Source organism: Acinonyx jubatus, chromosome A3 (genome assembly GCF_027475565.1).
Source record: "Acinonyx jubatus isolate Ajub_Pintada_27869175 chromosome A3, VMU_Ajub_asm_v1.0, whole genome shotgun sequence".
NCBI classification, from domain to species: domain Eukaryota; kingdom Metazoa; phylum Chordata; class Mammalia; order Carnivora; family Felidae; genus Acinonyx; species Acinonyx jubatus.
In genome coordinates, this window is record NC_069388.1 from 77,824,769 (window position 1) to 77,841,392 (window position 16,624).

General features: G+C 35.3%; 1 protein-coding gene across 5 annotated transcripts in view; it reads right to left on the minus strand.

Annotated features, from left to right (window-relative positions):
* Window positions 1–16,624, minus strand: part of USP34 (ubiquitin specific peptidase 34) — a 248,246-nt gene that overhangs the window by 124,410 nt on the left and 107,212 nt on the right. For 4 of the 5 annotated variants that reach the window (XR_008289340.1, XM_027072388.2, XM_053200643.1 and 1 more), the window contains exons 11-18: window positions 15,462–15,587; window positions 15,170–15,299; window positions 14,482–14,517; window positions 14,017–14,147; window positions 12,806–13,419; window positions 10,397–10,611; window positions 6,120–6,235; window positions 5,904–6,031 (exon numbers count right to left, since the gene is read on the minus strand). Coding sequence is in view for 4 of the 5 variants with exons in the window: in XM_027072388.2 (XP_026928189.1) it covers window positions 5,904–6,031; window positions 6,120–6,235; window positions 10,397–10,611; window positions 12,806–13,419; window positions 14,017–14,147; window positions 14,482–14,517; window positions 15,170–15,299; window positions 15,462–15,587 (1,496 nt within the window). In the remaining variant the exon portion in view is untranslated. The remainder of the gene's footprint in view (window positions 1–5,903; window positions 6,032–6,119; window positions 6,236–10,396; window positions 10,612–12,805; window positions 13,420–14,016; window positions 14,148–14,481; window positions 14,518–15,169; window positions 15,300–15,461; window positions 15,588–16,624) is intronic. The other variant, XM_053200642.1, reaches the window with a different exon arrangement.

Genomic DNA, 16,624 nt, shown 5'->3' on the forward strand with positions numbered 1-16,624 from the left:
GGTGCCTGGGTGACTCAGTCAGTGGAGTGTGTGACTTTCACTCAGGTCATGATCTTGTGGCTTGCATTGGGCTCTTGTGCTGACAGTTCGGAGGCTGGAGCCTGCTGTGAATTCTTGGTCTCCCTCTTTCTTTACCCCTCCCTCACTCACGCTGTCTCTCTCAAAGATAAACATTGAAAAAAATTTTTTTAATTTCCTAAGAACATAAAATACACACATTTAAAGCACTATTAATAGTTTCTAAGAAATGACCGAATCTGGATCAAATGATCTAAATGATCCCAAAATAATACTTTTTATTTAAACTGCTAAATTTAAAAGGAAAAAAATATATAAAGTGATTACAGACTGTAAATTATTAACATAGCTACAAAATCAGGGAAGATAATTTGGTGATAATAATAATTTATATTTCAATGTTAAAAGTCACAAGATATACACCAACCTGTTCCAATTAAAATTATACTGTAGATTTTTTCCTGTAACAACTACATGTTAAACTGACTTATCAACTTTTTTGCCCAGTTTTGACTGGTGATATGCTTACAAAACTCAACATAAAAAAAAGGACTGTTATATTTAAACCTACATTTCACAATTTCTTCTAAGGGTGAAAATTTCAAATACCAAAACACAATCATAAGCAACAATGTGTTTAAGGATAAAATGGTTCAACGATCCAGAGTGACAAGATACTAATTTTAGACTTAATAAAAGATGTTTTACCCTAAAATGCCCTAGCTCTTTGCTTCAATCCAAGAGTTACTGCTGTTACCAGAAGCTTATTACTAGGTAACAGTATGATATTCCTGTAATTACCACCAATAAAATATTATGTTGCCTTAGCAGAATGAACACGTTTGCTGATGTTATTCACAAAGTTATGTTTGAATGATTTTTTCCTAATCCTGGACTACATGTTTTAAGACTGATGCATTCTAGGGGCGCCTGGGTGGCTCAGTCGGTTGGGCGGCCGACTTCGGCTCAGGTCACGATCTCACGGTCCGTGAGTTCGAGCCCCGCGTCGGGCTCTGGGCTCACGGCTCAGAGCCTGGAGCCTGTTTCAGATTCTGTGTCTCCCTCTCTCTCTGCCCCTCCCCCGTTCATGCTCTGTCTCTCTCTGTCTCAAAAATAAATAAAACGTTAAAAAAAAAAAAAAAAGACTGATGCATTCTCAAAATTCTTTTTCAGTCATTATAAATTATAGTATATACCAAAAGTTGACATGAAATGCTATATGGAATATAGTCTTTATAGAGGAGAAAACAAAAGTAGTATATAGTACCATCCATTTGTTAATTATACAAACCTTTATTTATTTATTTATTTTTAAATGTTTTTATTTATTTTTGAGACAGAGAGAGACAGAGCATGAACGGCGGAGGGGCAGAGAGGGAGGGAGACACAGAATCCGAAGCAGGCTCCAGGCTCTGAGCTGTCAGCACAGAGCCTGACGTGGGGCTCGAACTCACAGACTATGAAACTGTGACCTGAGCTGAAGTCGGACGCTTAACCGACTGAGCCACCCAGGCGCCCCTACAAACCTTTATTTATATAAACAGGGCCCCTGACACATGATCACTTTACTAAAGACATCTTTTGTACACAAAGGCAAAAGTTTTGAGCATATGTGGTAAAGCACATACACAGGATCAAGAATAGCACAGGAGACAGAATTCCAGTCTCAATTCAATTCTTGGGAGGACACAAATCTTCAGGGGGTGCCTAGGTACAGGAAATGCCTTCTAATAAACATAAAAAACCAAAGGGGCTGATTACAACCCAACCCCTAAATCCATCCTACTCAATGGACAGCAGTCTTATCTCACCCAGCCTTGGAGACAAGCCTGAAAAGAAATGGACTTTTCATTGTGGGAGCTACCATCTGCCTCACGCTCTCACTTTATGAAAACATTCTGCAAAGCAGTCTACTGTGTGTTTCTGTAACTTTTAACTTCCTGCACTCTTGAAATGTTCTTCTGTGTCTTATAAAACAATCTGCCTGAGGCTAAATGTGCACAAAGCACACACATGCTGCATATCAGAGACTAGGCAAGGCATTTAAAAAAAGTGTTTACAACGGTTCCGTATAAATGGTAGAATTATGGACGATTTATAGAAGGCTTTAATTTTCTTTTTCAGATCTCTATGCTTCCTGAGAATAGGCCCATATTACTGTTCAAAAAAAAAGCTAAGTTTATTTTTTTAATGTTTATTTAATGTTTTATAGTTGAGAGAGCGAGCGAGTGCACACATGGGACAAGCAAGAATCCCAAGTAGGCTCCATGATGTCAGTGCAGGGCCCAATGCAAGGCTCAATCCCACAAACGACAAGATCACGACCTGAGCCAAAATCAAGAGTCAGACAATGAACCAACAAAGCCACCCAGGTGCCCCAAAAACTAGATTCATTTTATCAAATAAATTGGAATATGACCACAGAAAAGGAAAAACAAACAATGCTGATAGGTCTATAAACCATGAAGGAACTGCAAAGAAAATATAAAAGTTAGTACAGGGGCGCCTGGGTGGCGCAGTCGATTAAGCATCTGACGTCAGCCAGGTCACGATCTCGCAGTCCGGGAGTTCGAGCCCCGCGTCGGGCTCTGGGCTGATGGCTCAGAGCCTGGAGCCTGTTTCCGATTCTGTGTCTCCCTTTCTCTCTGCCCCTCCCCCGTTCATGCTCTGTCTCTCTCTGTCCCAAAAATAAATAAACGTTGAAGAAAAAAAAAAAAAGTTAGTACAGAGAAAATAAAAAGATAAAGCTTCCTTAAGTACATAAAAAACTGACATCACCAAGAAGTAGACTTCTGTGTTCTTTTGTCAAATGTCAAGAAAATGATAAATAAGGTTGCAGTGGCCCATTTGTTTCATCATAAGGAAGAGCTTTACCATTAATATTAGCATCCTTATGCAACACTCCTTTCTGATGGTAAACCCAGGGGCTAGATTTGAAAAAGAATTCTTATATTCTTTAGGGTTTCTATAATTCAGATGCCACTACTGACTATTTTGGACCAGGTAATCCTTTTGTTGTGGAGAGGCTGTTCTCTGCATTGATGGATATTTAGCAGTGTCCCTGGCCTGTAGTAATACATCCAATACCATTCATTAGTGTTAACGACCAAAAAATATCTTGGTTGATATTGCCAGGGGGTGGGGGGGGAATCACTCCCACTGAAAACCACTGGTTTATCAAGAAACCCAGACCAATGATGTACAAAAATTTTTCAACTTGCATAATAATGTTGGTAAGTTTAACTGGTATACACTGGATGTGGTGTGTATTTCCTATGCTAAAAAATGCCATTATGCTCTAAATATTATCACATATGACTGTCGTTCACTACAAAACTAGCATGATACAGCAACCATCTGAAGAGTCAAGTTTGAGGGCAAAATTAAATGCAACACAGTAATCATGTTTACAACATACTCAATAAAGCATTAATTAAGTAACTGTATCAGGATACAGGAACTGAACAAAGGAAAAATGCTTTAATTTCAACTAATCTGGGAGTGGACAAATTAAAGCTTAATAAAAAATCCAGATTGACTATTTTCCGTTTTACACACTTATTTTTCCTTCTGTCCCTTTTAAGTTTTCCTACTTTTAAAGGTGTGATGACTGGAAAAATAAGAAATCAAAAAGCATAAGGAAGAAAAAAAGTACTCAATTTTCTCAAAATTAACCATTTTATAGTCTCACATATTGCCTGCAATCTTTTTTAACAGACAAGCCTGTAATTATATGCCTCTATATTGATATAATCTTTTAAAAAAAATCTTTAAAGGCTGCATGATGTTTCATATTTCACACAGTCTTACTGAAGTATACATGGGAAAAGTGTATACCTAATAACTCAGAATAGGAGGTGAACATATCTGTATGATGAGCACCCTCATCAAGAAATAAATCATTACCAACATACATCTGGCTTTCATTGTGCCTCTGTTCTAGTCACTACATAACCCAATAGTAACCATTATCCTGACTACTAAATACAATCATTTTCCTGTTTTTAAACTTTACATAAATAGAGTAACAGTGATACAGTCTCTTATATCTGGCTTATTACACTCAACATTGTATCTGTGAAGTTCATCCATACTATTCCATGCAGCTGTAGTTCATTCAATGTTACTGCTATAATGTCATTCAACAAAGAGTCCACCATTTAGTTTTCCTTTCTATTCTTTTTTGACACTTGGATAGCTATACAAAGACTATTCAGTTATTTTGAATAATGCTACTATGAACTTTCTTTTTAAGTTTGTTTGTTTATTTATTTATTTTTGGGGGGGGTGGGGGGGGTGAGAGAGGCAGAGACAGAGGGATACAGAGGATCAAAAGTGGTCTCTGCACTAACAGCAAAGAGCCCGATGTGGGGCTTGAACTCACATACTGTGAGATCACGAACTGAGCCAAAGTTGGACGCTTAACAGACTGAGCCACTCCAAGCACCCCAGCTATGAACATTCTTTTCTTTTTACTTTTTAAATCTTTATTTATTTTTGAGAGACAGAGTGTGAGCAGGGGAGGAGCAGAGAGAGAGACACACACAGAATCCAAAGCAGGCTCCAGACTCTGAGCTGTCAGCACAGAGCCCGACGCGGGGCTCAAACTCACAAACCGTGAGATTATGACCTGATCTGAAATCGGACGTTCAACCAACTGAGCCACCCAGGTGCCCCCGGACATTCTTGAATGTGCATTTTGGCAATCATCTGGATGTCTTTCTGTAAGGCACATACTTAGCAGTGGAACTGCTGGAATTAGCAGTGGAACTGCTGGGTCTTAGGGTATGCAGATGCACATATGGGAAATATAAACTGTCACAACCACTTAAAAAAACTGTTTACTGGTTTCACAAAGACGTCTAAAAGACAATTTACATTTTAAAATTAACTGCTATACTACCTACATAAATTAAAAAAAATTAATCTAGCCATTAAAAGCATTCCTTTTAAAGAATTTATGTCAAGTGATGTAACTGATGTGCTAACAGAGGTCTATTTATTAAGTGGTTTCTTACACCTGCATGAAGAAACTGTTCAAACTATATAACCGTTTAAAAGAAAAAGCAGAAACTGTCACACATACTTTTTCTAATTCAACTGAGTTTTAAAAAAAAAGTTTATAGCATTTAAACTTTAAAGCTTATTAAAGCATTCAGTAAAATTAAATATTTATATCAGGCTTAGGCAGAGTGTGCTGAAAACATTGTATGAACAGAACAGAATACAATACATTCAATTAGTAAGTGAATGCCCTATAATAGAGATGGCATTACCAAAGCAGTGTAAGAGAAAGGAAACCTGAAACTATACCAATGAAAAAGAACTGAAAATCAAAAGTTGCGGTAATCATCTTAGCCCAAGTAAGAAGTACATGGCAGAATTCAAACTAGAAAAAACCACCAGCCTAATTCTTTATGCATGACACAAGTCAAGACATAAAAGATCGACCCAGATGGAAGAACAATGCCATTATCAAAATGTTTGCATTTCACTTAAGTTTAACTTCATTTATCTTATTTAGGTTGTTTTATATATGAAACAGTTCAAGAACATGTAACTGAAATTTGAAAACACAGCAGTCACCACTATGTTTCCAGAATCAAGAAGAAAGTATTGTTATTATTACTTTGTTTCTGTTGCAGGATATCTAATCAAGGGTGTCACAAGTGCCGAAAAAGAAGGTCTAATTAAAAAAAAAAAAAAAGAACCCTATGAGGTAAAAAATCTTCGAACCTAATAAGAAAACCACAATTACTTAAAAAAAAAAAATTTTGGTTGGTAATGTTTCATTAAATGCTATGAATCCAACATACCATAGTCAGTAAAGAATACACAAAAGGAACTTTGACTACTATATAAAATTTTTTTAAATTCCCATTTACCTGTTGTTTCCTAAATTTTCAAGGCAACCTTCAATGAATCTCATTCGAATCTGTCTATCCGTAAACCAACATACTAAGGAACAGAGAAGCTTCTCTGCTTCATTTATTAATCCTTCAGAAAGATTAACCTGCAAAAAATGTATACACATAAATTAGTTTATCCTGTTTGCATTTTGGTGTAATTTTGTAGTCTTTTCATTCTATCAAGTAACTTACCGCATCATCATCTTGAACTATATCCCACAACAAAGTGTTTCCTTTCTTGCAAACGTTATCCAAATTAATGTCTGTCACAGCATTACTGTTGAATTGATGTTTATGAACTGCAGGTCCTGAAGGGATGAAATATAACACACTATAGAGGAATGCAACTGACTGAAATTGTGAATTATAGCATTCGTAATGTTAACAAATCCAAAGTAAAGTGTAACAATTTATTTTTACACCACAAAATAAAAACAATACAAGATTAACACAACAGTTGCTTTGTGAGCTGCAGTGTTGCTTAGATTGATAAGACTAAAGTTTAAGAAGAGTTTTCTTCTCATAGTCTCTTCATTATTTCTAGTAACTATGATTGTTTTTCACATGTCAAGTGAACTATATATAAATGCTTGAAACTCAAATTAAGCATAAAGATAATTTTCTTGGAATAATTTTATAGCTAAGAAACATTCTTCTAAATTACCTTCTGTATAATGTTTTATATCCCTCCATTTAAAAAGTTGTACCAAAGATGATTTACCTACAACATTCAACTAAATGCAAAGATTCTAGTATAATAATTTAGGCTTTGTGTGCCAAGCTAAATTTTCCCTAGTTCTAATAAGTAAAAATGCTTGTTTTTTTGAACAGCTTTACCATGAAATTTCCCTATTTAATTGTACATATACATTGATTTCATTGAAACAAGAATTGTACAACCATCAACATTAATGTTTAAAGCACTTCCACCACCTTAAAATATTCCTTCATACCTAATTACAATTCCTATCACATTCCTCAGCTCTAATCCATTTTTGCATCCACATAAATTAGCCTTTTCTAGAAATTTTTGTAAATGGAATCATACAATTTGTGTAGCCTTACATCTGAATTTGTTCACTTACCAAAATATGTTTTGAGGTTCATCGATATCAAAGCACATATAGTATTCATTTTAATTACAGTATAATATTCTATTACATGGAAACACTTCATTTTGGTTATATTCAACAGTTAATAGACATTTCAGAGATTCCAGGCTGTGGCTAATATGAATGATGCTGCCATAAACATCTGTGTAACAAGTCTATATGGACACATGCTTTCCTTTCTCCTCGGTAAACTGGAATTGGTGAGTCACAAGATAAATGTGTATTTAACAAATGAAGAATTGCCAAACTGTTTTCCAAAATGTTTGTGCCATTTTACATTCCCAACAATAGTTTATTAGAGTACAAGTTCCTGTTCCTCTACATCCCCACAATACATCAGCAGGGTCACTCTTTTTAATTTCAGCCATTCTAATAGGTGTGCAGTAGAATCTCATTGTGATTTAAAAATTTTCATTTGGTGAGATGCCTAAGTGGTTCAGTCAGTTAAGTGTCCCTCTTGATTCTGGCTCTGATCATGATCTCCCATTTGGGGGATCTGGTCACACAAGGGGCTCTACTCTGTGCTCAAACTCACTTGTGCTCTGTGTAAGCTCAAACTCACAAACTGTGAGACAATGACTTGAGCTGACATCAGGAGTTGGATGCTTAACCAACTGAGCCACCCAGGAGTCCCTCAAATAAACAAGTATTTTTTAAAATTTGCATTTCCCTAATGACTAATGATGTTTTAGCATCTTTTCATGTGCTATCATTCATTTGTGTATCTTCTCTCTTTGCTAAATTACTACTGAGTTGTAAAAGTTCCTGCATATTCTGGATATAAGCCCTTTATGAGATACATAATTTGCAAATATTTCTCCCAGTCCTTGGCCTGCCTTTTGGTGGTTTTAATATTTCTTTTTTAGCTTAATTTTATTAAAGTATAATGTAAACACATAATCAAGATATAGAACATTTCTATCACCCCAAAATGTTCCCTTGTGACCTCTTACAATCATTCTCTACCACCAAACCTTAGGTAATCATTAAGAAGATTTCAATCATTATAAACTAATTTATAAAACCTTGGATTGTAATTTGTTCTGCATGTGTTCCACAAGATGAGCAAACATTTCTAATAGATTTTAACTTGCAACACAAATAGTATGCGGCACCGAATGTCACATGATCACAACTGAGCCAATGGTTCCTGAAATCTGCTTTGATATACGAGCTGGATTACAAGCATGTTCCTGGAATGAATTATGCTTGCAAACCAAGGTTTTACTGTACTTTTGAATATTCCAGAACTGCTTTTAGTGATACTCAGTATGCAGTACACCCTTTTAATTTCATTTGCTTAGAATGTTGATATTTACCCATTATGTTGCATGTATTAGTTCTTTCCTTCTTATTAATGAGTAGTATTACTTTGTGTAAATATACCATATTTTGTTAACATACCAGTTAATTCCAGTTGAAATTATTCTGGAACAGGTATGAACATTCAATGTACAATCTTTTTGTGTACGTATGTTTTCATTTCTCGGGTAAATAAACCAGAATAGGAATTGCTGGGTCATATGGAGAGATACATGTTCAACTTTGTAAGAAACTGGTGTAACAGGTCCCAAATCAGCTGAATTAATTCATACTCCTCAACAGCAACGGAGAGTTCTAGTTGCTCTAGAAGTTAGTGTCATTTAACATCGTTAGTCTTTAATTTTACCCATTACAGTAGGTATATAGTAGTACTGCATTGTGGTAGTAATTTTTTGCATTTCCCAGGTAACTGGAGATATTAAGCATCAGTTTCATGTATTTATTGACCACATTTCTGTATCTTCTTTTAACTATTCAAATCTTTTGCCCATTTTTTTTTTTTTAAGGTAGGCTTCACGCCTAGTACAGAGCCCAACATGGGGCTTGAATTCATGACTGTGAGAGCAAGACCGAGCTGAGATCATGAATCAGATACTTAACTGACTGAGCCATCCAGGGACCCCCCCCCCCACCTTTTTTTTTTGCCTATTTTTAAACTGAATTGTGTTACTGTGTTGAAAAGTTCTTCATAGTACTAAATAGTTATACAAGGTAGACTCAGAAAGCATTAATATACATAATAATTCTGCTCAATTTCTAACTTCATATAGTAAAAAATAGGTACAATACTGAGTAAAAGAAAAATAGAATAAAAATAATGGTGAAAATTTAGTAAATATGGTATCAAATTCAACTGACCTCAATCTTACTTAATCTATTCATTTCTCAAAAAACCACAATAACACAACAATAAAAAAAAGTCAAGATACCCTTATCTACATCATGCACACGTAATTTGAAATCAATTAAACTGTTGCCAAAGTCCATACGTTATATCTCTAAATTTGATTATGGCTTTTTAACATAAACCTATCTATCAGGTTTACTCAGTCTGTACTGGTACACCAAAATCCATTTCCTAGGCTAGCAGGGGCTGATAGTACCTTAAAAAGCATGAGATTGGACCTTTATTTTAACTTTAAAAAATTTTTTTCATGTTTATTTTTTTTGAGAGAGACAGAAAGAGACGAAGCAGGCTCCAGGCTCTGAGTTGTCAACGCAGAGCCTGATGTGGGGCTCAAACTCACAAACCACAAGATCATGACCTCAGCCAAAGTTAGATACTTAACTGACTAATCAGGTGCCCCTATTTTAATTTTTTAAGTGTATATAGCACTTTATTTTTTTTGAAGTGTACTTGACAATGTTCCATTAGTTTCAGGAAGTTGAACCTTTAAACTGCTAATTCTAATACTATTTTTCCCTCTTAATTTGTCTCCCTTTCCTCCTTTTTCTTCTATTATTCTTTAACCTCCTCTAACCTCCATTCTTCCAAGTATGGTCATTTCCTATTACTTTTTAAAGAATGATTTGAAATGATTAGAACCATCATTTTGTGAACATTTCCATCACTCCGGATGGAACACCTTGCCCTGTAGCAGTTACCTCTACTCTTATATCCTCCCAACCCTCCCTAGCCCAAGGCAACCATTAATCTACTTTCTACTCACTAAAGACTATGCTAGACATTTTACATAAATGGACCCATACAACATATGACCCTGTGTAATTTCCTACTTTTAGCTCCTTAGATTTCTAAATATAAAATTTAATACAGCCATTTATTTTCTAACATACAAGACTATAATTTTATATATTATGTATTTCCTTTCCTAGCTAAGTATCTCTTGATAGAAATGTAGCCTTTTTATTCATGATGGAGTATTCATAATAATTTCATTCCCTAGGAAAGAAAACAAACCACACACGTATGATTTGGCAAAAATATTCAAGTATAACATTAAATATTGAATCCTTTTATCAATATAAATTGTTTTAAAGAAAGTAAATATTTTACTTACTACAAAACCTTACCTTGACTAAGATGTTCATGGTAAATAGATGCTAAATTGGGAAGATGTTGTTGGAGATGAGATGTTAGCTCTGCATGTGAATTAATCTGAACTAGTTCCTCTTCACACCCAGATTCTTCACCATCAAAATCAGCCATATTTTTTTCTGATTTTGCACTGACCTGGGAGCTACTGCAACTGACATCATCTGCACTTAGCATATCATCAACCATATGCCTATTAACACAGAGAAAAGCACAAAGTTAAAACACATGTTGTGAAACACACAAAAATTGTCTCAAAAACTGAAAACCCCACTATGTCAGAATTATAAATTAATTACACAATATACCCACATATTGTCTGACCCATCAACACACTTCACTAAAACCAACTCAAAGATAATTTTAGGGAAAATCTGTAAACTCACTGTTACATATTTTCTGAGCTCAGACCACAATGTGAAACCCTGTACAACTCCAAAATCGAATGAGATTACAACCAGGAAAATACTTCATTTTAAGGCTGCAATCTAGATGTGGTTATTAACCAGGAGACTTTTGTTCAATGTAAACTCCTATTAAAACAATACCTAGTAAGCAATTTACTTCTGAAACATACCATACTGGGTACTTTAAGGATGGAAAACAAAAAAGATAAAAAATAACACGAAGAAAAAATGGTCAGGATTAATTTAGAGATTCACAAGAGGTACCCTGCACAGAGAACATGGGAAGTGCTAATATGAAAATTGTAGGTCTTGTGAAGTAGGGAATTGTTGTGGGTATGAAAACTAAAAGATCTGCAATGTGCCAAAATGAATATATTTCACCTCAGTTTTACAAACCAATTGCTCTGTCTTCCTTATAAGCTATCCTGGGAAGAACTTTGAATGTGTATATGTAAAACGTCAGACTATAAACCACTGGTTCTCAATCACAGGGGGACACTGGGCAATGTTTAGAGATATTTTTGGTTATCACAAGGTGGGAGATGCTGCTGGCATCTAGAGATAGAAGATTAAGGATGATATAAACATCCTATAATACATTCACATTGCTGCAAATTCAAAACACAGAATTATTTGATGCAAAATGTCAATACTGCCAAGATTGAGAGACATCACCTTAAATTCATATGGGTCAGTAATAAGAAATAAAGGCAAAGAAAATAAAGTAGTAAATATATGGATATATAGTTCTCCCAAACAACCACACTGAATTCTGAAAGTCCTGACACACTGCCAAGTGTTAAGAAAACTAATACTGATAAACCACATATTTGTATTTTATTGTCAATTAAAATTTACTACTTATATGACAGTAATAAACAGGAGCTAACACATATTGAGCTCTATTATGTACCAAGTACATCGGCCCATAAAATGTTCACATTAAAACCCAAGAGGTAAGTACTAATGTTCCTATTTTATAGATGAGAAAATGACTGACACAAAAATTAAGTACTTTCCCCAATAACACCTAATGACAGAATCACTTACTTTTAATTACCACAAATATATTTCACAAATACTCAAAAAGCTTTATCCTTATTCATACCCTAAAATTAAGATGCATGTAAAATTTCCTTTTAATGATCACAATTTAATGGAGTTTCCACAAGCAATCTTATAACTGCTTTAAGGTAATTATTACAAGGGGATAAAGATCTAGATCTGTGTTGTCCAATATGATAGCAACTAGCCACTATGGTGATTGCACACATTGAAAAGTTGCTGATCTAAACAGAAATGCGCTGTAAATATAAAACATACACAGAATATTGAAGCCTTATTACAAAAGAAAGAAAAATATCTTTGTTTTTTTACTGATTACATATGGACATTTTAGATATTACTGCTTTAAATAAAACCTATAATTAAAATTAATGTCACCTATTCCATTTTGCTTTTTAAAATGTGCCCAGAAGCAAATTAACAATTATATACTTGCAGCATGCTTTTGAATTTACATTATATTCTTATTTGCACTAATCTAGAATATACTGCAATTCAATAAACACAAGCTGTAATTGGTTCCCTAAAGGAAATAGACTTTTTTTGGTAAACATTTTTTTTTTAATTTTTTTTTTTTTAACATTTATTTATTTTTGAGACAGAGAGAGACAGAGCATGAACGGGGGAGGGGCAGAGAGAGAGGGAGACACAGAATTGGAAGCAGGCTCCAGGCTCTGAGCCATCAGCCCAGAGCCCGATGCGGGGCTTGAACTCACGGACCGCGAGATCGTGACCTGAGCCGAAGTCGGACGCTCAACCGACTGAGCCACCCAGGCGCCCCAAAACATTTATTTTTTAAGTAATCTCTACGCCCAATATGGGGCTCAAATTCACAACCTCAAGATCAAGAGGCGCATGCTCTATGGACTGAGCCAGCCAAGCACCACAATACAATCTATTTTTAAGGAGACTTACCCATCATGGTGGTGATGATGATGGTGGTGGTGGTGGTGGTGATGCTGTGGACCAATAAACTGCCGACAATTAAATAATTCATTCCCAATAGTCTCCCCAAGAAAGTCCCCAGTGCGTGTAATACAAGATTCCTGAGATGCTTGTGCTATATGAGCAGCATTCATTTCCCCTGAAATATCATGTTCTCGATCTTCAGAGTGTGAACAGGCATCTAGCATTCGTATTCGATTATCTACTGAAGGCATTGAATCAGTGTTAAAAACCAGGTCCTTTCCTGTTCCATTGCTTGTCCCACTTCTTTCTGATGGGCCTTGGGAATCCCCTAAGCAAATGCCTGCTTGGCTTTCTAACTTTCTGTTCCGAAGATCTGTACCACAACTGCTTTTAGGAGGATTATGACCATGATCATCATCTTCATCTTCTTCTTTAAGGGCTTCAATATCTGCAATGTCTTCTGACTGTACCTCACTGCCAGGGCTCCCAGCGGACTGGCTGGCATGGCTAGAATTCACCTCATTGCTAGATCCATCGCTATGCCCACTACTGCTACCAGGACCACTGCTTCCATCTTCACCACTGTTGGCAGTTTCATCAGAACTTCCCTGCATAGATTCCTAGATTTAGAAAGAAACAGACTTAAATAAATATTTAAACTAGTAGGAAAAAAGTAACTGACATGAACACCCTGACTTTTTAAAAGGTTGACGCAAGGGGCACCTGGGTGTCTCAGTCAGTTGAGCATCTAACTCTTGATTTCAGCTCAGATAATGATCCCAGGGTTGTGGGATCAAACCTGGTGTCGGGCTCCAGGCTCACTATGGACTCTCTCTGTCCTTCCCCCAATCACTTGCACAAGTGCACATGTTCTCTAAAATAAAAAAATAAAGTGCAAACCCATCACCGCAGAAACATTAGCCCTGTCTGCAAAGTGACACTTGAACTTTCCTCCCATACCCATCTCTGTTAATGTAAAACAAACTTTCCTTTAAAAAAAAAAAAAAAAAAAAGAGTCTGCTGTAATCATGACAGACTCCTCTAAAAAATATACAATAGAATTAAAACACACAAAATTTAAAGAACCTTAACAATAACTACTTACAGAAGAGGCCTGAACATGGACTATGTTTATATTTCCAGTTCAAAGGATAAACATGATAAAATCTCCAAAATCCAAAAATCTTGTTAAAGTGGGGGGAAAACTGTTTTCATACCTCTGTGTCAGAAAGTCGTTGTTGGACATGTTTCGTTCTATTAATAAGTTGCTCATCCATTTCAATGTCACTGCCTCCACTTTGATGTGTATCACTGTTATCACTGCTTTGAGGACTAGCAGCAGGGGACCCTATATTAAACAGATTTTACATTGTTACTCTTAATTTGTATTAACATGGGAATTTATGAGAATGACACAATCCTTTGATTCTTTCATTTATAAAACCTTTATGCTAAATAGCCAAAAAATACAATCTGGAAATATGTTAACATTCATTAATTATCTCTCAAGAGGACATAGATGATTTCAATGGAAAATAAGATGGATAGCCAGTTAAGTGTTCATATCTACTCAAAAAAACTTTATAGCCCTGATACAAATATATTATATAAAATGAATTCTATGTGATCATGGAAACAAAACTACAAGTCATCTTGCCATGCATTTCTAAGACTCAACTTACAAGGTGATGGGGCTGCTCTTCTGAGCTCTTCTTCCTCTGAAGGAAAAGGAAAAAACAGGAGGGAAATATTCTAAGTGACTGATCTTCTCTGGAAGATTATCAACTGCTCTGATTATTATTACAAAATCAACAAAATACAGGCAGAGAAACCTGAAATAATGAAGTCCCTAACACCTACAATAGTAGTTGTGTGTGCCTGAATGGAAAATCCTTAATAAAAACATAGTTATATGATGTCAGGAGACCAAAAAATGGGGTAAAGTTGATAAAGTTTTAGAAAGCTCTGGAAAGCTTTCCATAAAACCAATAAAATGCCTGAAGTGAGACAACTTTTGAATCAGAAAACACAGAGAATTGTACCACTATGATCTGCTATAAAAATTGTTTCTAAAACAAAGTATGTTTGTTTTCTAACCAAAAGCTCCAAAGCTATTAGGAAATGGTTTCCCCCCACCCCATGGGAAGAACTAATGAGAGAATATCCAATAACTACTACAACTTCATTACTGTTCTTTACTTGAAGAGTAAACCAAAAGTATTAGCTAACCACTATTTATTAACCCTTTAACAAATACCCTACCTCCCATTTCAAACTTATTTTGAAGTTAATACTGAGAAGAAACTACTTCAAGTTTGAATTATTAAATGGAGAAATATTACTTTAAAAAATACATCACACTTTACTAACCTTTCTTATTTCCAATGGGAAGATTAGTATTTAATAATGATGCAAAAGAACTCTGTTTAGACAGCTGAGCCTTAGCTGCTAGTGCATTGTTCCATAATGCTTTAATTAACATCGATGCCAAGTATAGGGTCTTTCAAAAAAAGAGAGAGGTTGAAATTAGCGTTTCATAACAAATTTAATATTCTTTTGCCTAAATGAAACGTGAACGTTAAAAACCTACCAATTATCTGCATCACAAATTTTATATTAAAAAAAAAACACCCACCATTATTTAATGCTTTAAATATATTACCTGTTCAGTATGAACACTTGGCTCAAGAGCTGAGACCAGATTAAGGAGATGTCTAAGTGGCACTGGATCCAAATTCTTGATGAGTGAAGGAAATAAGTCGTGTATATACCGACTACAATGTTTCAACTATAAAATAATGGTAGAGACAATAATCAAAAATAATTATACTACATTAATAAACAACCTGATACCAAAAAGTTCTACAGAAAACTTCTACAGTTTAAAAGTCAAGAAAGCAGTTGGAACAATATCTTCTAGTATGTTGGGAAAATATTCATTACCATATATCATAAATGGCAGTACATAACATTGTGAAAATAAAATTCCACTGAAGCAGAGCTTTATCTTATCTAAAAAAAACAAAGTTTAATTTTCCAGCCACAAGAGGGAAGCACACAATAAAAAAATTTCTGGAATCCAAGTATAAAGAGGATTCCAATTAAATTTATAATATAGATCATTAAAATATAAACAAATTAGTGTATTAAAATGTAAGTAGTTGCAAATAAAATAAATTGCAATTAGAAGAGAAATCCAAATTAACTATCCTAAGTGTAACACATTTTTCATATTAAATGGTTATAAAGTATTCATACAGGTGCGCCTGGGTGGTTCAGTTGATTAAGCGTCTGACTTTGGCTCACGTCATGATCTCACGGCTCATGGGTTCGAGCCCAAGTCAGGGTCTGTGCTTACAGCTCAGAGCCTGGAGCCTACTTTGGATCCTGCGTCTCCTCCACCCTCTGCCCCTCCTCCACTCAAACAATGTCTCTCTCTCAAACATAAACAAACATTAAAAAAAAAAAAAAAGTATTCAGGGCGCCTGGGTGGCTCAGTTAATTAAACGTCCAACTTCGGCTCAGGTCATGACCTCACAGCTCCTGAGTTCAAGCCCCGCATCAGGCGCTGTGCTGACAGCTCAGAGCCTGGAGCCTGCTTTGGATTCTGTGTCACCCTCTCTCTGCCCCTCCCCCGCTCACAATATGTCTCTCTCTCTTTCTCTCTCTCTTAAAAAAAAAAAAAGTATACAATGTTCATTTTACTAGAGTACATAATAGAAACTCACTTAAAATAAACGTCTGCATAACAATAAACCAAGAAACACAAAATCTCCTTATACTAAACAGAGTAATAAATAAAAGTGTAACATTAAATACTACAAT